We start from the raw sequence: 26,365 nt of genomic DNA on the forward strand, positions 1-26,365 counted from the left end.
TCAATTTTCTCTATCTTATCAAGGTATGTGAATGTTTGTAATTAAATTAGTAAACTTTTATCCTTTTTCCGATCAACAAAAATATCACTACCGAAGAATTATAATTTTAAGATTTAATACTTTTCTGATCTAGAATACTTTCCATATTTTCAGCGATGAAAATTAATTAGTGAAAAATTTCTACGATATCTTTTCTTAAAAATTAACTAGCTAAAATCAGTTAATTAATATTGACAAATGGTAGTTTACCATTAGTCCCTCGTGGCCCATCCAAAATCGCTCCCATCAAAAAATTTCTCAGCGGATGGATGGCACGACCGGTGGTATTCATAAGTTAATTGAAACTAATCAACTTTTATTGTGATTAGAGAATCTCCAAAAGAAAACCTTTCCCCAGTTTCCTCCACCTTCTCAATTATCCTCGTACATTTTGTTTCAAGATGTGAAAATTGAACACTGCTACAAAGGCATTAGTACATATTTACTCGAAACATTAACCAGAAACTTTTGCTTACAACAATGGATGCGTGCATTTTTTAGAGAATACACAACATGCGGTGTCCTCCTGTTTATAAGAAAACTAATATCAAAAGGTAAAAGTTTTGTAATATCACAGATATAATATTCCAACATGAAATCCTCATTTTCCAAGTTCATCTGGTTTATTATTTGAATGTTCGCCTACTTTATGAAATATATGTCGCTTTTGGGGAATTTTAAAGATGTTTAGTGGATCCTGTTATGCCATAGGTGCAAAAGTGTGAGTGCCCTTAGTTCAAAAAATGACGTTGTACATATACATGTATATCAGTACCATTTGACAATTAGTAGGAAATTAGAAATGTCTTTTGTTTCTGGTCACATAGTACTTTGATTGTCTCCTTTGTGTGATTTTTATGTAAGTAATTTATTTGTGGTACTTGGTTAAGTTTAAGGTTCTATTACATCATGAGTTACTTTTTGTCAGAAATGAAGCGGTAAGCAGAGTACTTAAGATTAAATAATTTTGCAATTAAGTTTAGATTTGGTTATGTCCAATACCTATGAGTTATGTATCGTATCCCCAAGTGCAGTATAATATGTAATCCATAATTCGTAAGAAACCAAGCACCGATTTTGTTTATGAGCTTTTGGAAGTGACTGTACTTATATTCAGTTACAAGCTTGTTAATCAAAAGTTAGTTGCGTTCGAAGTTAAAAAATTTATGATAGTAATGATATTTTATATTAAATTGGTTATATGAATACTTGAAAGCCTCAATTGATCAAGTTAGCACAAACCTCCAACGTCCAAGGTTTTTTCTTTAATTCATATTTTATGTTCGTATGCCGATGAATGATGTAACCATGACACAACCAGTAGTATTCCTAAGCTAATTGACAATTTTTATTCTGAGCAGAGTCTCCAAAAATCCTTTTCAGTTTCTCCACAATTTCAATCTAATTTTTCCTCAAATATTATGAAAATTGAATATTGCTAAAAGGCATTGTTATTTGTTTGAAATATTAGTCAGAATTCTACTTATAATACATGCGTTTTTTGTGACAATACATGACTTGTGTTTTCTTCCAATTTTCAAGATAATTGATATCGAACAATATTTTGTGAGTATCGAAATAGAAATAAAATAATATTTTGGAAGGTATTCTTAAACAGTAAGTCTATACTTCTAAATGGACCGTGAAAACGGACTACATAAAAAAAATTCACACATACAATGGATGGACCATCCGTCTAGGAAAAACATGAGGGTCCATTTTTAATTTTTGGTTATCAGTGTGCGAGGCGAGGTACTCCTCTTTCTTTAAAGACAATTCATCCCCGCATATGGTGCTCACGGTTCTAAGGATGTCTCCTTCCAAGATACAACGATCACGCCTTATAGAAAGTAGCACTACAATACTATTAGGCCAACGAATGTTCACAATTACTGTGCTCTTAAATGCCTCTGACTCTTGACTACAAAACTTGTTTTTTTTATCTTCTAACTTGTGTTTCCAAAACAAAACTAGAAGATGGGTTTATATAGAGTCAATGATGACTCTACAAGGTGTCTTTTCATCTATAGGTGACTCACCATGTCTAATTAAATGTGACTCTCAATAACATTTGTGCACTAAGTGTCTTATGGTGAAAACACATGACCCTTAAACACACCTCTTGAAACTTAAACTTCCAAAACCAATTTTCACTCACATGATAATTTTTGTCACGAAATTCCAACACTGAAGTGAATTTTTGTCACAAAATTCCAACACTGAAGTGAAGGGAGAGTTGAAAAATGCATTGGTTGTCATTAGTGAGAACAATTAATCTCATCTTTTGCATACTTTCTTTATGTGCGTCACATACTGTAATGCACTATTTGATCAGTAAGAACAAGATATTTGTTCCAAAAATTTTCTGCCCAGGGATCTCCAAGGATATCCATCGTCGTTTCTCAAAAATACTTGCAGGTTTGAATAATCTCACAGCTACATGTTATATCCTTTTGACTTGGCAAAGTCGTTGTGTCAAAATATTTTTTACTCTATTTGTGAAATCCTACATTGTTCAAGCGTGTTTGTATAGGGGGATAACGGGTCCTCACTGGTGCTTGTCAGACTGGCCCATTTGTCCCAAGTAGTTTCTACCCATGAATGAAGATCACTAAAACAAGTTTGGATACTAGAAACAACAAAATTGAGACACAAAACTATTTTGCTTCATAAAAAGTTAGATATTCTATTTCGCAAAGAATTTTGCTCCAGCGCGCTTTGATCTAGCAGCACCAAGGCCACCCAAATGTCCATTTGTGATGTCAGCTAACTCGTTCTTTAACCACAGTTAGTTTAGCTACCAAAAGCAATCAACGTATTTTTAAGGAATGGCTATTGAATCAGTTGCAGCTATGAATTACGAGAATTGGCTAGCAAAGAATTATTGTCAAGATCGTCAGCTACTCCATCAAAACTACAACAATCAACACCACCCATGCCTGAAACCCCCAAAACTGATTTTGGTATAGGTTTGAGTCTAAATACATTTCGTCTTCGGTGCATAACAAGAACTGTTCTTTTTATCTGTGAAACTGAAGACTAAAGTAGCGCAAACTCCATTTAAGATCATCAATTGTCTCTAACACCATTTAAGTTTCCATTTTGATCAACATTTACATTGTTTGCAATATCATCATCATTCACTAACACATTCTCCTTAATGTCTGCAATATCATCATTCACATTCATATTCACTTCACTCACATTTACATCTTATGTCAATATTGGTTCAGTAGCTCTAGTCATATATCTATCAAGAGATCCAGCAAGGGATTGTTTTAACTCATTTCTCTTCTTATACTTTTTCCTGTTTTGAGATCCTGATTGTTGTTTTCTCTTTAATGGAGGCATACCTGCAACAAATTAGCAACATCTTCAATGAATATTGAACACACACAAGCACACCTTCACATCCATGAAGATCAACACTTAAATCTATATGAATATACCTAAAAGATCAACAAAAATTCTAAAAATTAAATATCGTTTAATCAAATTAAAGATTGACAACATCATAATTACTATGAATTCCAGAAACCCATAAATCATCAAGAGGTCAATTCACAATAAAAACATAAATTAGGGCAAAAAAAAAAAGTACCTTTTATCCTTGTAGAAACTTTCAATCAGGGCATCAATCCAGATTCCAAACTTCCAATTGATTGTTTTTATGGGTTTTGTAAGAAAAAAAATGAAAAAAAGAAAAACTCTAGTGCGCCGTGATCCGGGAAGAATGGGGGCAGTAGAGCCAGCCGAAAAGGTGAAGAGGAAAGAACGAGATGAAAAGAAACATGAGCGAAATCAATGAACCTTGGACGTTCACATGGAGTTTGATTCATTGGGACTTATTCATGTGCACAGAGCGAAATCAATGAACCTTGAACCACGCATATCCATCCCTTTATTGGTTTGAGAAGTTTTTCTGAAACAGAGAAGATGGTGATTAGCAATATGACAAAACGGTTGTGAGAGCTATGCACAGATTCTACATGTTTTGGATCAAATATTTATCTTGATTAAGAACGATGGAAGAGAGAATGAAAAAATAACGAGTAGCTAAAAACAATTACGCAGCAAATATACGGCAGCTAAACAGCCGGGGATAATTTAGAAGACGGCTGACTATGTTTGGATATACCTGAGGTTAAACAATGGGTTAGCTGACGCTACAAATGAACACATGGTTGGCCTTGGTGCTGCGCGCCATTTTTCTTTCTTTTTTTTTTTTTTGAAATACAAGAATTAAGAGATAAAATTTTACAAGGTGGAAAAAGAAAATGAATGTGGCGCAAAATTACTACAGACACCGTCTTTAATGAAAAGGGTAAAAAGTACAACTGGAGTCGGTGAACCTGTGGTTAAATTGGTAAAAGTGGGTAAACCTCGTTTACTCAGTTATTTAACTGGAAGCTTGATAATACTTTTTTCCCCAATTTCTTGTGTGTTCCATTTTTAGGGCATCATGAAGACTCGCAAAATGGCTGCTTCTGCTGCACAACAACAGGCTTGCAGATACAGAGGAAATAGATGCAAGATTTTAAGTGGTGATAATCATCTATAGTTTTGTGATAAACATTACAAGTTTCACACTGATTTTCTGAGAAACAATCCCTCGATTCTAAAGAAGTGGCATCGTGCTCTTCTTGGGTCTGATCCAGATCTAACCTAGAAGAAGAAGAAGAAGAAGAAGAAGAAGAAGAAGAAGAAGAAGAGTTCCATCGTCCCTCCAGATGAAAAGCGTTGTTGTAGAAATGATGGAATGATATGGAGATGTAAGAATTTTAGGATCAAGACTAAAAATTATTGTCAACAACATTGTACTTCTATTTTTCAGCATAACAAGAATCGTCTTATGATGATGAAGAAGAAGAAGAACAGTGTATCTCATTTTTCTAAGAGGAAGAAGAACAGTGGATCTGATTTTTCTAAGAAACGGCCGAGGAAACGGCAGCTGACGGACCAACCATCTACTAGTAATCCTACCACCAGCTGTGAGTAAGCTCCTCTAAACATACATTTCCCCCTTTTCGTTTCGTTTTCTTCCAATTCAGAAATTTCCTTGTTGAATTAGTCCCCTAACAGTAAGAATCACTGCAATGTCTAGCTAATTGGGGATTTTTATTTTATGCAGCTGATATAATTGTAGGTGCTGGTTCTGTCAAAATTGGTGCAAAGAGGAAAAAAGTTGAAAGAATGTCAGGAGAACTAAAATCATTGACAGGAATTAGGGAAACTAGGGCCTCGAAACGGAGGAAGATGTTAATGGAAGGTGGTGAAACAAGTAATCAACCATCTACAAATGATAGCTTTGAATGTGAGTAACTCTTACATGAATTTCTCCCTGTTTCAATGTATCTCCTTTGATGTTGTTGTTATTGTTGGTTTCGTTTGCATTTTTAAAGTTATGGTAATTAAGAAATTTCATAGTTTCATCTGTTAAGTCCCACGCAGGTACAATAAGAATCATTGCACTGTCTAACTAATTGGGAATTTTCTATCTAGCTGATGGAATTGTAGGTGGTGCTTCTGCCGAAATTGGGGCAAAGGGGAAAATGTCGAAAGAACAAATGGGTCTGGAGAACCTGTAATTGATTTGGAGAGTGTAAAGCTTTATAAAAGTAAATCTTTTGAATTGTCTATGGAGCTTGAGAAGAATAAGGTGGAGCTCGAGAAGAAGAAAGTAGAGTCTGAAGCGCAGGGTTTGCAGAATGAAATTACTCAAACTGGTGAAAACCAAAGAGATGAAAACAACATGAGCGAACCTACCACCAGCTGTGAGTAACTCAAACATACATTTTTAATTTTTTTTTTTATCATTTTTGATGTTGATGTTGGTTTCGTTTCGTCTGATTACTGAGTATCAAATTTCATAGTTTCATCTGTTAAGTTCTCCTAATGAGTGAATTTCCCCTAGAAGAGTAAGAATCATTGCATTGTCTAACTAATTGGAAATTTTCTATCCAGCTGAGAGAATTACAGAAGGTGCTTCTCCCAATGTTTGGACAAAGATGAAAAATGTTGAAAGTACAAAAGGATCTGGAGAACCTGTAAATGATCAGTTGGAGAGCGTGGAGCTTTACAAAAGTAACTGTTTCGAATTATCTATGGAGCCTGAGAAGAATAAGGTGGAGATTGAGGAGGTGAAAGCGGAGCTTGAGAAGAATGAAGATTGAGAAGAATGAAGTAGAGATTGAGAAGGAAAAGATGGAGCCGGAGAAGAATAAGATGGATCCTGAGAAGGTGAAAGCGGAGCTTGAGAAGAATGAAGTAGAGATTGAGAAGAATGAGATGGAGCTTGAGAAGAAAAAGATGGAGCTTGAGAAGAATAAGATGGATCCTGAGAAGAATAAGGTGGGGCTTGAGAAGGTGAAAGTGGAGCTTGAGAAGAATGAAGTAGAGCTTGAGACGAATGAAGTAGCGCTTGAGAAGAAAAAGGTTGAGCCACAGAATAATAAGGTGTAGCCTGAGAAGAATAAGGTGGAGCTTGGGAAGAATGAAGTAGAGCTTGAGACGAATGATGTAGCGCTTGAGAAGAAAAAGGTGCAGCTTGAGAAGAATAAGATGGAGCCTGAGAAGAATAAGGAGGAGCTTGAGAAGAATGAAGTAGAGCTTGAGGCGAATGAAGTAGCGCTTGAGAAGAAAAAGGTGGAGCCTGAGAAGAATAAGGTGGAGCTTGAGAAGGTAAAAGCGGAGCTTGAGAAGACTAAAGTAGAGCTTGAGAAGAATGAAGTAGAGCTTGAGAAGAAAAAGGTGGACCTTGAGAAAAATAAAATGGAGCCTGAGAAGAATAAGTGGAGCATGAGAAGGTGAAAGCGGAACTTGAGAAGAATGAAGTAGATCCTGAGAAGAATAAGATGGAGCCTGAGAGAAGAAGGTGAAGTGCACTGAATTCACTACAGGAAAACTTGGAATTAGCGACTAATTTCTTACCAACTGCAGTCGGTGGAACTCTCAAGCGACAACTTTTGGTAACCAAAATCAGCTCTCGCTGGTAGATATCTCTAACAACCAGTTTTCCAGCAACAACAGTTGGTTGAACTCTTTAGTAACGCTTACTTAACAACCAAAATATCATATTTGTTGTTACTATCCTCCAGACACCATAGTTAGGTAACCAAAACGTACCATAGAAGGTATAAATTTTTTGTCACTCGTCTTAGCCACCGGAAACCCTGTTGGTAGATACCTAATCCAACCATCAGATTTCTGGCGTTGCTAGTATATTTTGACAACTATTGTCTGGCAACGAAAAAGTATAATATAAGCAATATATTCTAGCAAGTGTAGTTAGCCACCAAAGTTATCTGTCTGTGGACACCTTTACCAACTGTAAAATTAAATACATGACTATTAAACATTGATGAATAACGAATGAAATTGAATTATGTTGATAAAACCAACGATATCGAGTGAGATTAAACATAGCCTAGAATCTAGATTTATATAAATCAAGATAAATTTATGTTTTTTGTCGGAATGATATGTTATTTAAACAATTATCGAATTCATCTTTCATTTTTCTAATAATTCATTCTTATATATATTCGAACTTTTGTGTACTTGAAGGTCAATAAAAATATTCTTAGTTATTCTTATTTATATACTAATATTATTTGGGTTTTTAGCTTATCAAAGGTTGATGAATAAACTGAATGCACTAGTTCATTTTAGCACCAAAAGAACCAAACATGTTTTTCACACACTTCTCTTAATCCATATGATTCCCAAACGGATTTTCAATTGCCCAAAATTTTGTTTCATCCACACGACCATCATTACCCACCATTCAAAATTCTATACTACGTGGTTTGATCGATGGTTTTTCATGGGGAAGTAACGCACTACATTTTGCTTGGGGGTTTGTATCTATTGTTTACGGTAAAATAAAGCTATATATCATTTTGGCTTAGCGATCCTTATACATGGAACTAAAAAATATTGGGTATACTCTGATATTTTCATAGGATGATTTTACCAAGTAATCTAATTTTAGAATTGAATCGATCTTATGAAATACGCCTAAGCATTTATATACCACGTGTTGTCATATTTCTTCAAGCGCATTTTAGAATTCATTAATTATTGATTCGATTTTTCATTTATCTGATTTATTCTAATTAATGACCTCTTCCACTAATGTAGAATCTTCATAAGAACCCTAGATCAACAGATTCTTGTCATTTCTTCCTGAATGATTTCTTTTTCATCGAGACATTGTACTTACATATTTTTACCGTGTTATCTTTAATGAAGTTTTACCCTAGGTCAAATATATGATGGAACACGAAATCTACCATCATTATATTTCTAAACTTTGTCTAGTCGAAAGTCGGAGACAGTCAGTCATCGTATAAAATTTTCATTTTTCGAATTCATTCTTGTGCATATAATCAAATTTTTTCATAATTGATGGATGACAATATCCAAAATCATTCTAATTTATATAATATTCTTTCAAGTTTTTCCATATATTGAAGGTTGATAAATAAATCGAATACACAACGCAAAAAGAAGCACACACTTCCTCTATCCGTATGAGAATCTCAGACAAAATCTCCACCGTCCAAAAATTCAATACAATTTTTTCTTTAGGGAATCTCTCATCCTCCTCATCCGTATGGCAATCCTTATCCTTATCCACTTCACCTTCTATCACAACCAATGTAGTCGATCTCGGATTCCGTTTTGTCTCGGTCCCGAGCGAGACACTGGTACAACGTTGTCTCGGGGAGATTCCGTTTCCAAATCTCGGTGTAATCTCGGTTCCATCTTTTATATATATAATTTCTACATATGTTTTCATTTACAAGTATAGATAATGAATATATAATAAATTGTAATATGACCGATGCATCGGAAATAAGTTCTTACCAATATTCTCTTCTACGGGAAGAACAAAGTTTATGGGAAAGCAATGAAAATAAAATCAGCTGCTATTCCAAAAATCTTTTATAGAATTTTATGATTCCTTGGACCCAACAAAAAAAGAAAAAGAATGCGTAACCCCTATTCCTAACATAATTCTGGGGTTAGAGAATGTAACAAGATTTTAGAATCTAGTGCCTGCACTTAACTAAGAATCCTGATAATGGAATTGACTCTTCAAAAGGGTTGCTTCATGCATCTGAGTGTCCACCACGAGGCATCAGATTTGGTATGTACGATGACGGCATTGGCTGGACGAATGCCTATGGCATGAAATATGTAACTGGCCCTTGATGGCTTCCAAACACCATCGGATTGCCTCCCCCTGGTTGAATTGCCATCATCGGCATCTGATTGCCTCCTCCTCGTTGGATTGCCATCATTGGATATTGCATTACCATCTCGGCCGGAATTCCGGTTCATTTCCGCCTCATCTCGGCCGGAATTCCGGTTCTTTTCCGGGTACTTTCCGTCTCGGCGGAATATTGTGTTTCGTTTTATGTTGGTCCGAAAACGGAAATTCCGCCGGAATTCCGGCCGAGATGTCCGAAATCGACTACATTGATCACAACCACAAAACTTTGTTTGCGAAACCTAATTTCATTTCTCTCCGCCTTCGCCTCCATCTGTCTCGCTCTTCATTTCTCTTTCTTCTGGTAACTCTCGGACGAGATCGAAAAACCCTAATCCTAAAAGACCCATTTATGTTTTTTTTGATTCCCTTGAGATCGAATGCTTTCTCTATGTATTCCAAGTGTTTGACATCTGAACTAGATACAAAAATGGTAATTCTTCCACTTTTCTTCTTTTCCCTATTGCTTTTGTCACTTAATCTCTGCTTTTTGGTTTTACTTCACTGATTCACTAGTTTGATTTTGATTTCTATATTTTGTTGCTAGATCGTTTGTTTTTCATGAGTTACGGTTTTATTCAAGAATTGAGATAGTGTTCTAACTGGGTTTGGGTGTTTTGCGGATTTCAGGGATTCACCAACAGAAGAAGAAGTATCAAAAGATTTACAAGCAATTAGGCAATTTCATGGTTCGTTTTATGATTACTTCTATTTCCTTCTGATTTTGATTTTATACCGTTTGATTTTGTTTTAATTTGGGGGGGGGGGGGGTTCATGAAAAATAAACCCTAAGTTTTTTAATTTGGGTTTGTACTCATCTATGTTTCAGATGGAGGTTGGATTCTTAATGAGGTTTATAAAAGGGGGTGACAAGTGAACTGGAGAATTTATTCAGGTAATTAACAATTTCCTTCTTAGTGATGCTTTAGCTAATTAATGTATGGGCTTGGTTCCAATTTTAACTTGAGTTTTTGTATTGGTTTATAGTTACAACTTTCTTTATAGTATGAATTCAGCTTTGATTCCAGTTTTAGATCCTCAAATCGTTGTTGTTTGTGTGTAGGAAATGAGGTGGAAGATATTATGGATATTAAGGATTTTTTTCCAACTCAAAATTGTTGGTAAGGAGGTGAAAAATGAAGGGTTGAAACTCAATAACTAAGGGGTCTTTTCACTAACAGCAAGACACGAACAACAAAAGGGGTAATAGTTCCTACCTTTTGTAATATATACATATATATTTCGGAAATGGTATGGTTTGAGACATTTTGCAAGTAGAATTTGATAAATAAAATGGTTGTCTGTTTCTATTGTAGGTTGATGTTGGCTACGATAAAGCGAAAGATGGTTACTCGATCTGTGTGGTTGGCCTATCTCTTATTGAGACTGGTTACTCGATCTGGTGTTGGAGTTAGGGTTACATATTAGGGGTTTGTTTTGTTGTTGGAGTTTCTGAAGTTGTATAAACCATCAACTAACAACCACAGGTAAAAAATCATCTTCAAATCCTTGGACTATGTTTCAGTATGATACAAAAGGGATTTTACTTTGGTGAATTTGTATGATTTTGCAGGTGATGCTCAAGCTCTTGAGAGGTTTCGAGCCGAAGCTCGGGATCTAGATTACTTGTGCTCAGGAGAATGGAACTACTAGGTGCTGCTGGACCTTCAGCTTTATCAAGAGACAGAACCACTAGGTATTGACAACTCTTGTGAGCCATTGTTTATCCTTTATGGAGAGGAGTAAATTGATTCAGTCTTTTTCTAGTTCTTAGAGATTGGTCTCTGTGAGTTCTGACCCTAGTTTGAATCATAGACTTCATACTTGCTCGGATCCAATCTAAAATTCTAAACCATAAGCAAAATGACGATAAAATTCATTGCTTGGTCCACTGAATTCTGGGATGTTCTAAAATGACTGCAATCAATTTGGGTGTTGGATGAATGTATAGATTAAGCAGGGTATGTGTAAACTTAAATAAATTGTCCCATGTTATTGTTCAATTTAGTTGATTTTGCAGTAGTTCTGTCGATGTTGTGGATTTTAAGGATGGCTGAAACTACAAAGGTTCCTTACACTTGTTGTCTTCGTTGGATTCATGGTTCCTTAATCTTGTATTATTATACAAATTTGTTTTATCCTAACTATTTGATAATTCTCAGGCGAGGGGATTGAAGAAGCATTTGAAGAGGCTTAATGCCCCAAAACGGATGCTCGATAAACTTGGAGGCGCATCTGTAAGCAGACAACTTATTCTTAAAGTTATGTAGGGATGGAAAGGATGATATGCTTATATGCAAAAAAAATTGTTTTGTAGGCTCCCAAAGCATCACCAGGATTCAGATCCTTACAAATATGGGGAATGTCTTCCCTTTATTCTTTTTCCTGCGAAACAGATTGAAGTAGGCCCTTACATACTGTGAGGTTATTGCTATTTTGAAGCAAAGACACGTTCTTGTTGATGGGAAAGTGCGAACATATAAGTCCTATCCATCTGTATTCATGGGTACGCATATATAATATACTCCTTTATTTAGTATGCTTTTCTTTTTAGTGTCAATGTTTTTTAACATGTTTCCATTGGGAAATGCTATTTATGAATTGAAGGATATCACTGAATGGACATTTGAGGATACTGGAACTAGTGATTCTTTTGAATCAAGAAATTTGAGGATACTGGAATGTCTACTGCTTACCATGACCTTTCGCGAGTAATTTGTCTTAGTATTTTAGCTTGTAAGTATGTGAAACTCTGATATGGCTTCTATGTTTACTTATTAGATGTTGCATTGATTCCCAAGACAAACGAGAACTTCTGTCTCTTGTATGACACCAAGGGTCGCTTCCGTCTCCACTCAATCAAGGATAAAGAAGTTAAGGTTAGTCTTTTTGCCCCATTTTTTTTACCATGCTTATTTGTTGAGGATGCTGGAACTAGTGATTCTTTTGAATCAAGAAATTTGAGGATACTGGAATGTCTACTGCTTACCATGAACTTTCGCGAGTAATTTGTCTTAGTATATTAGCTTATAAGTATGTGAAACCCTGGTATGGCTTCTATGTTTACTTATTAGATGTTGCATTGATTCCCAAGACAAACGAGAACTTCTGTCTCTTGTATGACACCAAAGGGTCGCTTCCGTCTCCACTCAATCAAGGATGAAGAAGTTAAGTTTAGTTTTTTTGCCTCATTTTTTGTGCAGTGCTTATTTGTTGAGTATTTCACATCTCTGATACTGTGTTTGCTAATGTTTCATCATATTTCCCTGCCTATGTTAAATGAAAATTTCCTCTTTGACACATGCGTTGGATATATGGATGTACGAATTACTGATGGATCTTCATTTATCAGCTTTTGGTGGAGAGAATTAGGTCCTATGGTATGTATTGCCTTACACTTACGATAGGAGAAGAATATGCTTGCTTTTGGTGGATGCACACATGGTCTATCTTCGGATGAATGAACTAAACTTGATCAGGTACGATGACTGGAATGACATGTACAACTCCATTATTTGTTGTTTTATGTCTATGGTTGTTTAATTTTATCTTAATTTAAGTAATGAGTTTGATATTATTTGCTATTTTGAATTGTAGTTCTGCTATAAATAGGATAATAACCGCAAAAGATCATGCTTCCGTTCAGCTCAATATTTGACATATTGATGAGTGGCATCTACACTGGAAAACTCTGCACCTTTGCTCTCTCTGGTTTCCTCCGAGCTCAGGTTACTGTTGTTACTTTTTTTTAATGATGTACCATTTAATTTGACAGTGTTTGTTTTTTTGATCGAGTCCTGATAGTAGTTGTTTTTTGAATGGGTGTAGTAGCAGTGTGACATAGACAATGGTTGGTTTTCATGTAGTAAGATTTTGATTGTTAGCCCAGTAATTCATCCTCGGCTGGTTTGAGTGTGTTTGGAAAACACGAGCTTTTAGTTTTTCTAGACTCTGGCAGTTAATTTGCTGCTAAGAAAATCAGTTTACTTAAATCTTATATAAATGAAACTTGATAGTCCATCGACGTTGCCATCTTTGTATTGATACGGATGAGGGTACAAGGTTGTCAATTTGTAGTTTCGCCTGCCTGCGCAGATAGTTACGATAGTGCCGACTGTAGTTCTCCCTTCCTAATTAGTTGATAGTTGAAAACTTGTATAGTTAGAATGAAGTAGCGGGGATAAAGTTCATGAAGTAGTTGATAATTGAGCTTCATAAATCTATTGATGTTTTAATAGTAATTGTCTCACATTTCTAAATCTTTTTTGAATTTTGTTAGGAGTTATAACTGTTGATTGTAATTCATAAGTCAAAGGGTACTGCATTATTAATGCTCAAGAGTTCTCAGTTTAGTACAATCATATATTTTTGGGATCCTTTGGATGTGTCGTTCGTTGTGTTGAATCATACCGGAAATTGTTGTCTGGTTTTGTTGGTGGATATACTATGACAATCTTTTGATTTTACTGAGATCTAGTTAGTGAAATAGAAGACTAGGAATTGGATGCATAGTTCATGTGTGGATTTTATAGATACGGTCATCAAATACAAAACAACTGTTGGTCATGTTCAATTTGTTCAGATAAAAAACAAGTAAGTGGAATTCTGCAGGTCTAAGGAAGATCAACAAGGACAAATTTCATGCCTTGCTCGAGGATGAAGCCCTGGTTCAAGCTGAAACTGTCAATTGGCCATTTCTTAAGTGTGCAGTGTACAAAACGTCCGGAAGGTGCAGGTGGAAGCTCAAATACCTGAATGCTTATCTAGGTTAAGATTTTCTTTTTAATTTATCATTGTACCCATCTGGTCTAATTGTACTGATTCAATGATTAAAATAATCAATAAAAAGTTCTGAATTTCTGAAGTATTTATCTCATCTAACACCCTAAGGAAAACGGGCGACATCCTTGGTCAATGTGGGAAGAGCTTTTCACCAACTCAGAACTAACATTGAGCTACCTGAAAAACAACGGTTAGAAACCTTGACCAACACCAAATGTGGTGACCAAACCCTTGGACCAACTCAAAATCAGAGGTCAAAAACCTTGGACAACCAGAAAAAAGATGGCCTAACCCTTGTACCAACTCAAATATCAGCGGCTGAAATTCTTATCCGACGAACCCTATGCTAGAGAGCTCCAACCACCAAAACAAGCCCTGTACCAGCTGAATCCGGTTAGTCGCTAAAGTCCAATTTTCTTGTAGTGATTCCAGGATAAATTAGCAGAGGTAGAAGAACCTAGAAAGAGTACTTCTAAAGATGAGAATGCAACTGAATTATGGAGAATGAAGTGTTCCAATTCGGAGATTCTAGTCCAAAGAATGGAAAATGAAAATTCAACAATTGGATGTGTTGAGACACGCGTTTCTAATTTGGTGAGCCTAGTCCCGGGGAATGGAAAAGAAAGTTCGATATTGAGATGTCAAGAATTGATTTACTCTGAAAAGATAGAGTCTGAAGCGCGGGGTTTGCAGAATGAAATTACTCAAACTGGTGAAAACCAAAGAGATGAAAACATGAGCAAACCTAATGCTGGAACCATAGGTGAAGGGAGCAAAGATTCTCGTGCATATGAACTGAAAACCAAAGAGAAGGTGTTGAATGTTGAAGAAGGGAAGGGTTGGGGCTGTTTGGAAGAGAGACCATCTCAACATGGATCATCATCTCAAGCTGATCTGGAAATGTGTAAGAAGACTTTCATGAACTTGGTCTCTGAATCAAATGACGGTGGTGATAGTCTTGGCGCGGAAGATTCTCTTGGTGACTCAATGAATATGTTGGCGATGAAAATTTTGAATATGAACAAAGACAAAGTGAAATGGAATTCTGAGGCTGAAATGCTTTCTTCAGTTGAAGAGGATCCTGAGGTTTGTATGAAAGCTGTCGGTGCTCTCAATCAACAGGAAATACCCGAAGATGTAATATATCCCAAGGGATTGGTCAATTGACAATGACACACTCAGGTATATTAATAATTATTTGCCCTTCTGTTGGGATATATATTTAAAAACATAGTTTTGTAATATTATACCAAACTTAGAGAGATACTGTGGTGGTATTATTTTGGGCTCCAACACTATAAATTTGGGTCCAAGTCTCACCCCACACATTTGATTAGGTATATTATATATATCTATATTACTTATAGAAACCGGGAGACCGGGGCCTTGGGAGGTCTGGTGATTCAGAAACTGATTTTTTGCAGGTTTTAACTCTTGATTTCGAAAACGGGTTTTCTACTTAATATTATCTAATTAACTCTATTAATTTTTGAGAATTATATTGTTAGCGTTTTATGACTGTAATGGAGGATTTTCAGTGAGCACTAATTACGAAATTTATTTTCATTAAAAACCGTATTGATTTCTTTTTGAGATATAAAAGAACAGTTTCTAGAGAAGATGAAATACAATAGTTTTTCATCTATTTTAGTGTTCTGAGTAAGTGAAGAAAGAGTAGTTGTTGGTTCGATTTTTCATAGTGCAGAGAAATCGAACAAGAGAGTATCAGTTGTTTTATCCCATAGGGTTTTCAACAAAGATTTGACTGCTAGCACAATCAAGAGGCAGAGTCGCGAAACACCTTAAAGATAGCGACCTAGTCCGCGACTCAGCTGTTTGAGATTCATTATTATGTGATCTGTTTTTGTGCTTTGTTTACAACACCTTCTCTTTTATTTCCAATTCGTTTACTGTTTTTGCACTTACAATACATTAGCTTGTTCAATGTTGCAAGAATCTGGTAGCTTGTTGGTTTTCATTCATAAGCTATCTATGCTATTACGTATTCTGCTTAGGAATTCATAGGTTATTTTATCAGCATCTCAAATAGCCATATCATATGGATGATACAATTCCCCGGTTCATATAAATATCTATGCTATTTCTTGTATATCACAACATCTGATGACTTATTTTTATTCCTAGGGAAAAAAATATGCCAGGGGTGAATGGCTATATAATGCATTTACCCTTTTCTCATATCCCAGTCAAAATATAGCACATTCTAACTCTACTGCAAACTTGTGGTTGTAAATTCTCAATACAGTTAGTGAAGATACAATACTATGATTCTGTAAATAGTTTCAGTTGGCGTCGACGCTAACTCCCTCATCAATATGAAATATCGATATCTGCACTGACTGTGGACTTTGTATATCAATTATCAAAAGAGATGGGTGGACCAGGAAAGTTTAGTAGTCGACTTTTCAATAATTGTCAGATAAATGATGTGCTGTGTTCCTGAGATTTCATATCTGTAGGTGTCATGTGAACAGTGGGAGCAAGTTATTTTCCTGCTCATGGCTGCACGTATACAGGGCTGGAAAGCCAACCTGCAAAATGTGCATAGTAATGTCAAAGTACAATATGGAAATGAGAAGAATCAACAGTAGTAGTATCTTTTCTTGGTTTTTCGTTTTCATACACTTGTGGCGTAGATTGATATTTTCTTAATAGGTGTATTACTTTTGCCAAGGTGTATTACTTTTGCCAAGTTCGTAATGGATGGAGCCAGTTGGAGACATTAGAATCTGAAGCGGCTGATGACTGCCAGAAGCTACTGAAGCAGTTATTTCAGCATCTACCAAAACGGAAAAGATGTTTTTTACCTTCCAGCTACAACTGCTAAGTGGCCTTAATTTTATGCACTACACATCGCAATCTTTCATTTCTTTTTAACCTCTAATTTTGTACACATGTGAAATGGAAAACTAGTTAATATACCCAGTAGTACGTTGGACTCTGCAATGTAGTAAGTCACACGGAGTATTATGGTAGTTACCCTTTAGGTTGTTTTGAGATGCCTACATGGTTAAAAAAACAACCCTTGTATTGGTCTGGGCTCGCTAGTGGCTGGCCATGCATGGTTTGCCATGCCCAGCTGCTAGCTGGTGATTGTGGTGGCCATTCTAGCTGCTTCGCTGCCATATTTTTTTGCCTTTTTTTAATGCTATCATCGACCAGGTTCTTAGTTTTTCTTCTTCTCCTAGCTATGTTGATGATTTTATAGGAAGAAATTTGGTACTTCTTGCTAAGCGGTTTTCAATCACAGAAACTGGTTTGAAACCTGTACTCGACTTGGTGAACCCTCAGCTTATGTAAGTTATCATAATTCAGCAACTTTGTAGTATCCTTTCTCCTGAACTCATCCGTGGGTTGGTTTCGTTGGTCTGGATTCAAGGGAAAGCTGCTGGTTAGCAAGAATTTTTCTGGTTGTGTGTTTGCACTGCAGTGCCTACTCTGTGTGGTGTTTCGAGTTATAGCTGATGTTTCTCATTTAGGCGTGTTTGTATTACATTTAGGCGTGTTTGTATTACTTTTTGGGTGTTTTTCGCACTAGTAGTCAAAAATGCGATTTTGGGAAACAAGTATTTGGCACTCTGAACGCATTAGCTATTAAGTGAGGTACCTGTTATTTGGAAGTAGGTATGAGCTGATTGTATTGTAAACGCATTAAGAACTGAAATTATGGTCATCTAGCTCACCAGATTCTCTATGTAGTTTTTTCACACTCAAATATTCTCAATCTTTTCGATACTGGAGCATAAAGCCATGCATGCTTCATTCCCCCAAAATGTGGGACATTTTCCTGGTGGGAATGGATTCGATGGATGTTCTGTTCAGAGGTCATTATTCTCCTCGCGATCGTACACGCTTCCAAACTAGCTAGTGTGACTACTGTAAAAGCAGATTGGGTTGGAGCCCTGGAAGCAACACACTGTTATGCAATTGTAATGAGATATAAAGTTTTGAATGTGAATCTGGATATGCAATTGTAAAAAATCTTTTCAATTTGGTGTTATCTTGGGAATGGTTGGTGACTGTATAATGAAGTAATCCCTCAAGGGATTGATACTTCCCAGTTCCCAGTGGTTCAAACTTCATGAAAATTGCGCGAGCTGGATAGAATGAGGGGTTCTGAAGGAGTTCCCAGGTTCCAATTTGGTTGAAATAGATTGTAAGGTCGACAGAGAGTTTTTGGTTCTGACAAATCTCATCCTTTGTCTGATTTTGTATGTGATACTATGGGCAGTGAATGCTAACCTTTTGGTGTCTAGGTAGCTCAAGATAATACTATGGACCTGCAGCTCTTTGTACCCCGTCTCTCGCGAATTCCAACTTGTTCCCGTCTCTCGTGGATTCCATCTAGTCCCCGTCTCCCTTGGAATGCAACTTGTTAATCCATGAGCCGATATTGGTTGGACCCCGTCCACAATATCCAATTGCTGCACAGTATTAAGACCAGAAACATAGAGATTAGTCAAAATTGGAGGGGTCAAGGTGAACTGTGAGTCTGTTACAGACAGGTTAACCTTACATGAAACTTGACCTCTGGTACGCCTTAGTTGAGGTAATAAAAGGCCCCAGCAGCATTTTGCTCCTTGTCTTTTGTGGATTCCAACTTGTTAATCTCGGCCTGAAATTTGTAGGGTCGCATCTAAATGTGATATCCAATTGCTGCACATTATTAAGACCAAAATGTAGTAATTAGTAAGAAGCATCAATCTAGGATCAAAGCAGTGGGGAGAAGATATAATAGGCAGAATCAAAAGAACGCCTACAGAGTACCGAACACTTTCAGCAGATTACTGTGGTTGCTTAACATTTTCTCTTGTTTCTTTTGCAGTCTAAAACATGTCAGTTTCTTTTGCTAGAGTGTGCTGTTATCCCAAACCATTGAGAATAGAACCATATAACTTGAGCTAGAAATATCTAAAGCACCTTAACATGATAGAAATGCGACTTACAGATAGGATAAGCTTCATCCCTGTCAACAAAGACTGAGGAGCATTGGCAGTAGAATCAATAGATGGTCTCCCCTCAAACACAATCACCCTATCAGCATGATATGTCGCCATTATGAAATCATGCTCAACGACAAAAGCAGTCTTCTTTGCATAAAGGATAAACCTCTTAATGGCTTTTGGTGAAACAATAGGCTGCTCTGAATCAAGATAAGCACTCGGTTAGTCTATCAGATATATATCTGCAGGCTGCATTAACCATAAACTCAATTTGTAAAATTGTAATGAATCAATTCAATTTTCTGTGTCAGTACTCAGTACCGACCACTCATACTGAAACAAGCTCATGAATGCCATTACAACTGGAATGAAGATCAAATTAAGATCATAAATAAGAATACAGACCTTTCCAAGACAAAAACATAATGCAACTCTTTGCCGCTCTCCACCTGAGAGATTCTTAACTTGCTAATCCATTGATTGCTCAATTTGGAGTGGTTTCATGACATCTGACACAAACAGAGGATGCATGCACGCATACGGATTCTTTTGTGCAGAGAGTCTCTAACAGAAGATAGAGACTTAGGACTGATCTCCTGGGGTTTGTAAGACACATTAAATTCAGGTATTTCTACATCTGAATTATCCACCTCGTCGGGTTTCAATGAATCAGCATGTATATAGTTGTAGCAGTGATTAAGAAATTCACACCTTATTTTGGATTCACAAAAGATATGTCTCTACAGAATCAAGAATAGCCATGCACTCATAGAATAAAGGATCTAGAAGGCATACTAGCCTGCGGATAAATCATAAATGTTGTCTTCCCTGTCCCATTTTCACCAAGCATAACAACAATTTGAGAATCAGGATATGAAGCTTAAAATTTCCTTGAGGTTTACTCATCCTATGGTATTTGTATCGTGTATACGAATGAATTTCCTCTGGAGTCTCAGCAACCTGAAAACAACTAGTAAATAAATGATAATGGAATATTTAGAGCGATAGCAAACCTCTGCAGCTTGCCACCAGATAAATCACCAACATTTCGATCTGTAACCTGGTTCAGCTCAAGATCCCGACACAGTTGTTTCTTTGACATTGATCTCATCTTTTTGCTCCCGCACTTTCCCGACAATACCTTTAACCATTTTCAGGATGTCATCCAGATATTGGCGCTTGCATTTGCCTATTGAAAGGAATAAGTAATCAGCAGTAGAACGGAAATTTTAGCATCAAAGCATAATCAAGTTGCTTTTGCTCCTTTATTGTGCCGTATGTATCACATCATCCCTAGACTAGGCGAACAGGTGAGATAACTATTCCACACATAAACCTAAATTAATTGATTGAATAACCCTCATACAAAGATTATATAAACCTAAAGATTAGAACAACATTAACATATCATTGAAGGGTTTTCAACAGGAAATTCTAGTGTTTCAAAATCATTTTAGATTTCATTACATTGAAGGGTTTCTCATTTTCGATTTCTAGGGTTTTCATTTGCACCACAATTTCTAATCAATTTTGGGCACACGCACAAAAAGAATGGATTTTTTTCATGAATTTCATACAAACAACACCTAAAATTCCACTTAAAAACTAAATCATGAAAAACCCATTTCTAAAAGAACAAGATTCATCATAATCGTCGAGAAAAATTAAGAAAAAAATATCCTAAAATCACCCAAAAAGACCAAATCTCAATTGAGTGATATAGTTCAGTAAAGAGAAACATGAGAAGTTGAAGAAATGAGGAAGTAAACTTACTGGTGAAAACGATTGTTGAGAAACGATTCAACTTTCTTCAGAGTATGGGTTTTGCTTTCCCCAATTCGTCTGATCTCCTCGACCAAAGAGTGAATCAGTGATTCAGCGAAGTGTGAAGAAAAATTAAGTAAACTGCAGAAAAATGTTTTTGTGGGTCTCACTCCAATTTGACAGTTGGACCTGGGCTTACGTTTTTTTTTCGGAGTTTTTTTAGGAATGATTTTTTTTTCCGGGACTACTCAAAAAAGGTGGGGACTACTTTGTGATACAAATGTCCACCCTACATTATAAGGGGTCTCCTAAAAGATTAGGAAAGACTAATCTTCCCTTATTCTAATTAAGGTTATAACTAACCCTAATAACCCACTAATCCAACCCACTAATTAAAACCTAAATTAAAAGAAAAAAATCAGTTTCAAAACTGATTTTCTTTTCTTTTCTTTTCTTCATCTTCTTCTTCTTCTCTTATATTCCTCTTCTTCTTCGTAGACATCAATGTTAATCGTCGATTCGAAAAAATTTCATCGTCGATTAATCAATCTTTATAAGCAATGCGTGCGAAGCAAACAACCAAACTTCCAGGATTGAGTCTGGACCCCACATATAGTGAATCTCCCAAAAGAATTGCTAAAGTTCAAAGAACTTGAAGAATCGTTGAGAGGCAAAATCAATCATCCAGCCGCAAAACAGAAGTCCGATTCAAGTGAAATGCAAATCCGCGGGTAATTTCCTTCATACCCATTCTTTTTAATTTGTTATTTGTTGAAGAAATCGATTAGAAATCATGAAAACTCACTGAAAATGGTAGTTACAGTGTAGATTTCGGTTAGGAGATTTTTGTTTGTATCCCTAGATTTGATAACCGAACTTCCAAAATAAGAACAGTTCGGTGTGCTCGCAACTCTTAGACTAATATCTGTCTACCGAACTGTATAGTTCGGTATGCTCGCAAAATAAATTCTCGTAACCGAACTCAATTTTCCCTTTGAAAGAATTAGTTCGGTTTTGTCGATAATTTCACTGGGTAACTGAACTTTTGAAATAGTTTGTTCGGTGTACTCTGATAAAAAAACTCTCGTAACCGAACTCAATTTTTCAAAAGTTAAGAATGAGTTCGGTTTTCTCGTTAACTTTTTTGGGTAACCGAACTGTTGAAATATTTAGTTCGGTTTCCTCACATTTTTTTTGCAGGTAACCGAACTATAATCTGTTAACTTTGAGTGTTGTGTTTACTTTATTCTTTAGTTGTATTTCCTATTTCATTTGATAACACAATATTCTCTTATGTTTAGCTAATACTTTGATTTTTGTTCATTAGGAACAAAGGAAAAAGATTGAGACAACAACTAGATGAGGATTTGAAAACTCCCACCCCTCGCGGAGCAAAGCATTTAGATTTCCAAAAGCGTGGTACCAAAAATGCTAAACATGGAGGGGGCTTGTTACCAGAAGTCAACCAAGAGAATGTTCGTGATGTAATTCAAGATGTCAATGAAGAGGTGATGGAGAATGCAGTTGATAATGTTGTTGAATAAGATAATGATGATGAAGAAGTGAATCAAATTGGATGTAATTCAAGGTGTTCTTGCTTTTGTTTAGAAGAGATGAGCAAAGGATCGAGGATTAAGTGTAATCAAATTGGAGGTTACTTAACTCTTGTTCAGGTGAGTTTTTCTACATTGTTAATTAGCAAATTATTCACTAAATTTTTCTGCTTCCAATTCAATTTTCATGTACCTGGATATTTTTGTAGGTTTGGATTTACAACCACTTCCCTTCATTGGGATTGGGTTCAGAAAAGAAACCTTATCCCTATGACCAACCTACCACTACACCATTTTCCCGATTCGAAACGGTTTTTGAGCTTTACGAATCGGAGTTGTATCGGTTCTTGACCGTTACGATAAGGGGTGCTACAATTTTTTCGCAACGGCCACTAGCCGTTACGAATTTTTTTCGTAACGGCCCTTGTAACAGCTTAGAGCCGTTACTACGTGGCACCGTCGTAATATGCTCAAGCCGTTACGAATTTATTTAGTAACAGGACGTTGTAACAAGTTAAAGCCGTTACGAATTTTTTTGTAACTGTAAAAATATTACTGTCGGTCAACCTTGACCTGGTCAAAATCAGTCAGCAATGACCAATTTTGACCGGATCAAGGTTGACCGACAGCTCATTCTCGACCGGGATACGCCGGAATTCCAAATAAATACACATTTCATTTTACCGATCATCCATATCTAACAATAGTTTCAATCAATTCATACTATACTCAATCAATTCATATCTACACATTCATATAAAAAACACAAGTTTTTCTAAGTACCAATTTTTTTTTGTTAAGTATCAAATTCTGAGGGAATACATAGATAGAAATTTACTAACTTCCAAAGTTCAGTTCATAGAAACTTAAAAAACTTTCTAAGTTCATAACTTATATCTAAGTTTTCCCATGTCACATGCTAACAGGAACAGAAACACGACTCACATAAAAGCCTTCTCATGCCGCAGACTGCTGCATCTGAAGTAGGATTCACAAAGCTGATGGAATCCAACGCGACAACAGCTATGCATCTTCAATCCAATGGCCATTGCTCTTACAGGATCTCTCTACCAATAAAGAAGCAGCTACGCAGTACTTCACCTGCAGACACAAAACACTGTTAACAACGGTTTAACAACAACGTTGTTAGACAAGAAAATTAGGAAAATGCAAGGGTGTAAACCAAATTTAGTTGGTTAGAGATAACACATAACATCACACATAGGACAATACAAAAACAATAACATAATCAAAAAGCAAAGATTGGTGGAATAGGAAATCATGAAAACATGTATAAAGAGCTCGAGGGATTACCAAGCTTACAAAGAGGGGAACTAAAGCTATCCAGAAATATGTATGCCAACCTGCACATTGAAAGAAAAAGGAGGCTTTTAAGACAGTTTGTAAGATCAACATGCCAGGAAAATAATTAGCAGGTTGAATTTTAAAATCAAAGACTTTGAGTTGTTTGTAACTTACTAATACAGATTTATCTTCTTGGCGATTTCGTACTAGATTGCTTTGTGCTTCTTGTTGTTTGATCACATATCCTTGCTGATACAAAACACAGTAGAAATTTAGTAAAGAAACTCGTAGCCAAGACTTCATCATGTCGTACGCCTTGAATACAATAGTTAGTGAAAGAACAATATGCACAGAAAAAAGACCAAAGAAAGCAAGTTTAAGTTGAGTAATAAATAAAGCAAGTTTAAACTGAATGCCTTTACGAATACTTAAGATCGAATATGCGGACATAAAAAAACCAAGAGGTACCTGCATCTTCCTCCTAACAACATCTAGCCGGTATGTAAATGTCTGACCAAACAACCCAGCTACAGCCCCACAAGATAGACGCAAGATATACTGAGAATGTAAACTACACAAACCATGACATATACTCTTTTTAGGACTTGTAACCTACAAATCTACACAAACATGACTCACATAACATCGCGAGATCCAATTTCAAATTCTTAAAGGAACACCCTGATGACAAGAAAATTCATTTCTAAATATTATGAGAAGAAAATACTAGGAATATGAAGGAGAAACAACTGGCATGTTCAGCTAAACTACGCAGAGAAAGCAAACATTTGAAGACTGAAACTCAGACACAGCAAACATTGGAAGATTACAATACCTTTAAATTTTTTTTCACAAAAGCATATTGTAATTACAAAAGTAAGAATAAAAAAAAACTACTATGAAAAAGCATTCAACATATAAGTTATCTTTGATTGATCATCTGAAATGTATATGGAACTGCATTCATATACTTTGGCAATGTGCGACTTGAGAGATCGAGTACCTTTTTAATATTTATCAGCACCTTCATCAAACACACCAGAACTTCCAACTCTGAAATCCAGTTGCTTTTGATGCTTTAATCTACGACGCTCATCAAAACTTTCCCACCCTTCAAACTGCTTGTGTGACATAATACTTGGATACATAAGACTATCACCTCTTGCACAAGTTTTAGATAAAAAAAAGAATCAAAAGTCAATACCTGACTGAGAATATCAATTGTGATTTCTGTATTATGAAGATCAAGAGTCGAGAGCTGGGTGCACAGTTTGAATAGCATCGAAGGAAGGGATTTGAGGCCATTATTACTCAGATGCAGAGCCTACACAAACATGGAGTACCTCAAGATTCCGTAAACTCCCAACTGTGTCAGGCAAGTCTACCAAGAGATTTGATGCAATATCAACCTGCACCAAGAAATTTTTTCGGATCACAAATCCAAGTTATATATATATATATATATATATATTTTTTTTTACTTGTAAAAAATACAAATTTTTGGATAATAAAGTAAGATCAGAATACCACCTCGACAAGGGAGACACAATTCCCTATACTCGACGGAGCTGAGCTTATCCTGCCACCAAAGCAATAACATGAATAATTTAGAGAGAGCAATTACTTTAACTATGGTAAAATTCACAAAGTGAAAATGGTTATAAACGTGAGTATTACCTGTTGTTATTTACTTTCAAGATTTCCAGACGAGTTAGAAGTCCAATTTCAACTGGAAAATTAGTCAGCTTGTTGTTTGCAACATGAAGTTGCGTTAGAGAGACCAAACCACCCAATCAAGACGGTAATGAAGTTAAACTGCACAAGATACATATAGCACGACAAATTACAAACATAATAAAATTACAATCCCCTTCAAATCGAATAAAACCAATAGTATATACTAAAGCGTATACCTGGATTGAGTTTAAAGAACCAATCTGAGAAGGAATTTCATGAATAGAATTTCTACTTATATCCAACACTCTTAAGGAAGACCCACAACCCCATACTTTTTCAGGTATGACCTTCAATTTAAGAGATCTCCTCAGCAGCAAACTGCTGCTCCTCACCTTGTATGAGACCTCAATCATGGGCTTGTCAGCTGGACCGGATAGAACCTTGAATGGCCAGTGCTTCATATCACCCTAGACAGTGGTGTTACTGAATCTCCTACCAATCAAAAGCTTGGCATCTGTAAAGCCAAACAATGACATTAGCAACAACTCTTTGACATCACGCATATTTGCAAACTACCATCAAAACAAATATAACTAAACTCCTATACTATCATATCAGTGCAACTGACTCGATTTATGAATACATGTGCAAAAAAAATTGATACTTGATTCATACACTTAAAGATGAGTTACATGAAAAAATTTGAACTTATTTAAGAAATGTACCCTACCTATCATGTATAATTATTAAAGAGACATAAACTTAACACTAAACTCTATTTATGCAATGAACAATACTTACCACAACTAAAATCGTAAATCAGAATCAGAAATCTAATATGCTCTCAGTTCAGATTGACTAATCATAAATAATAACTATGTACATCATATTGAGAAGGTTTATAATCTGTTTACAACGATTCAAATCAAACCCTAATTAAATATGGCTTCGTCTGCAGAGAATCAAACCCAACCCTAAGAATTTCAATACCAAATCAAACGAGT

The 26,365-nt window shown here is 36.0% G+C and overlaps 2 protein-coding genes and 2 pseudogenes across 8 annotated transcripts; 2 read left to right on the plus strand and 2 right to left on the minus strand.

Moving 5' to 3' along the window:
• The first annotated feature begins 4,770 nt into the window (after positions 1-4,770).
• On the plus strand, positions 4,771-5,627 carry LOC113337395. Its single transcript, XM_026583080.1, has 3 exons — positions 4,771-5,030; positions 5,171-5,353; positions 5,542-5,627. The coding sequence occupies exons 1-3, from the start codon at positions 4,799-4,801 to the stop codon at positions 5,625-5,627; spliced, it is 501 nt and encodes a 166-aa protein (XP_026438865.1). The 5' UTR covers positions 4,771-4,798.
• Positions 5,628-11,365: 5,738 nt separating this feature from the next.
• On the plus strand, positions 11,366-14,180 carry LOC113337396 (annotated as a pseudogene).
• Positions 14,181-16,080: 1,900 nt separating this feature from the next.
• LOC113337450 (ABC transporter E family member 2-like) lies at positions 16,081-20,941 on the minus strand. Of its 7 annotated transcripts, XR_003354260.1 has the most exons (7): positions 20,836-20,941; positions 19,468-20,251; positions 19,066-19,257; positions 18,636-18,775; positions 18,362-18,543; positions 17,727-18,021; positions 16,081-16,650 (listed from the first exon to the last, which is right to left on the minus strand). XR_003354260.1 is itself a non-coding variant. In XM_026583131.1 (6 exons), exons 3-6 carry the CDS (start codon positions 19,484-19,486, stop codon positions 18,495-18,497), a joined length of 405 nt encoding a protein of 134 aa, XP_026438916.1. In that variant the 5' UTR covers positions 19,487-20,022; positions 20,123-20,251; positions 20,836-20,941; the 3' UTR covers positions 18,140-18,494. The 7 variants fall into 7 exon arrangements, 4 of the variants coding, with proteins under 4 accessions (XP_026438916.1, XP_026438918.1, XP_026438917.1 ...); XR_003354258.1 differs by lacking the exon at positions 17,727-18,021 and having other exon boundaries at positions 19,066-19,262; XM_026583131.1 differs by lacking the exons at positions 16,081-16,650; positions 17,727-18,021 and having other exon boundaries at positions 18,140-18,543; positions 19,066-19,262; positions 19,468-20,022; positions 20,123-20,251.
• A 2,936-nt stretch (positions 20,942-23,877) lies between these two features.
• On the minus strand, positions 23,878-25,822 carry LOC113337397 (annotated as a pseudogene).
• Between the last annotated feature and the right edge of the window lie 543 nt (positions 25,823-26,365).

The sequence above is a fragment of the Papaver somniferum genome, unplaced genomic scaffold, assembly GCF_003573695.1.
Source record: "Papaver somniferum cultivar HN1 unplaced genomic scaffold, ASM357369v1 unplaced-scaffold_16, whole genome shotgun sequence".
Taxonomy (NCBI): domain Eukaryota; kingdom Viridiplantae; phylum Streptophyta; class Magnoliopsida; order Ranunculales; family Papaveraceae; genus Papaver; species Papaver somniferum.

Excerpts from the sequence above, each read along its gene's own strand:
- LOC113337395 (XM_026583080.1), top strand. The coding sequence starts at position 4,799 with ATGATATGGAGATGTAAGAATTTTAGGATCAAGACTAAAAATTATTGT. Across the intron at positions 5,031-5,170 it reads TAGTAATCCTACCACCAGCT|CTGATATAATTGTAGGTGCT; the intron begins GTGAGTAAGCTC and ends TATTTTATGCAG. Across the intron at positions 5,354-5,541 it reads TACAAATGATAGCTTTGAAT|CTGATGGAATTGTAGGTGGT; the intron begins GTGAGTAACTCT and ends TTTTCTATCTAG.
- LOC113337450 (XM_026583131.1), bottom strand. Across the intron at positions 18,776-19,065 it reads GGATGAAGCTTATCCTATCT|CAATTGGATATCACATTTAG; the intron begins GTAAGTCGCATT and ends AATAATGTGCAG. Across the intron at positions 18,544-18,635 it reads TACCAGAGGTCAAGTTTCAT|CAATTGGATATTGTGGACGG; the intron begins GTAAGGTTAACC and ends AATACTGTGCAG.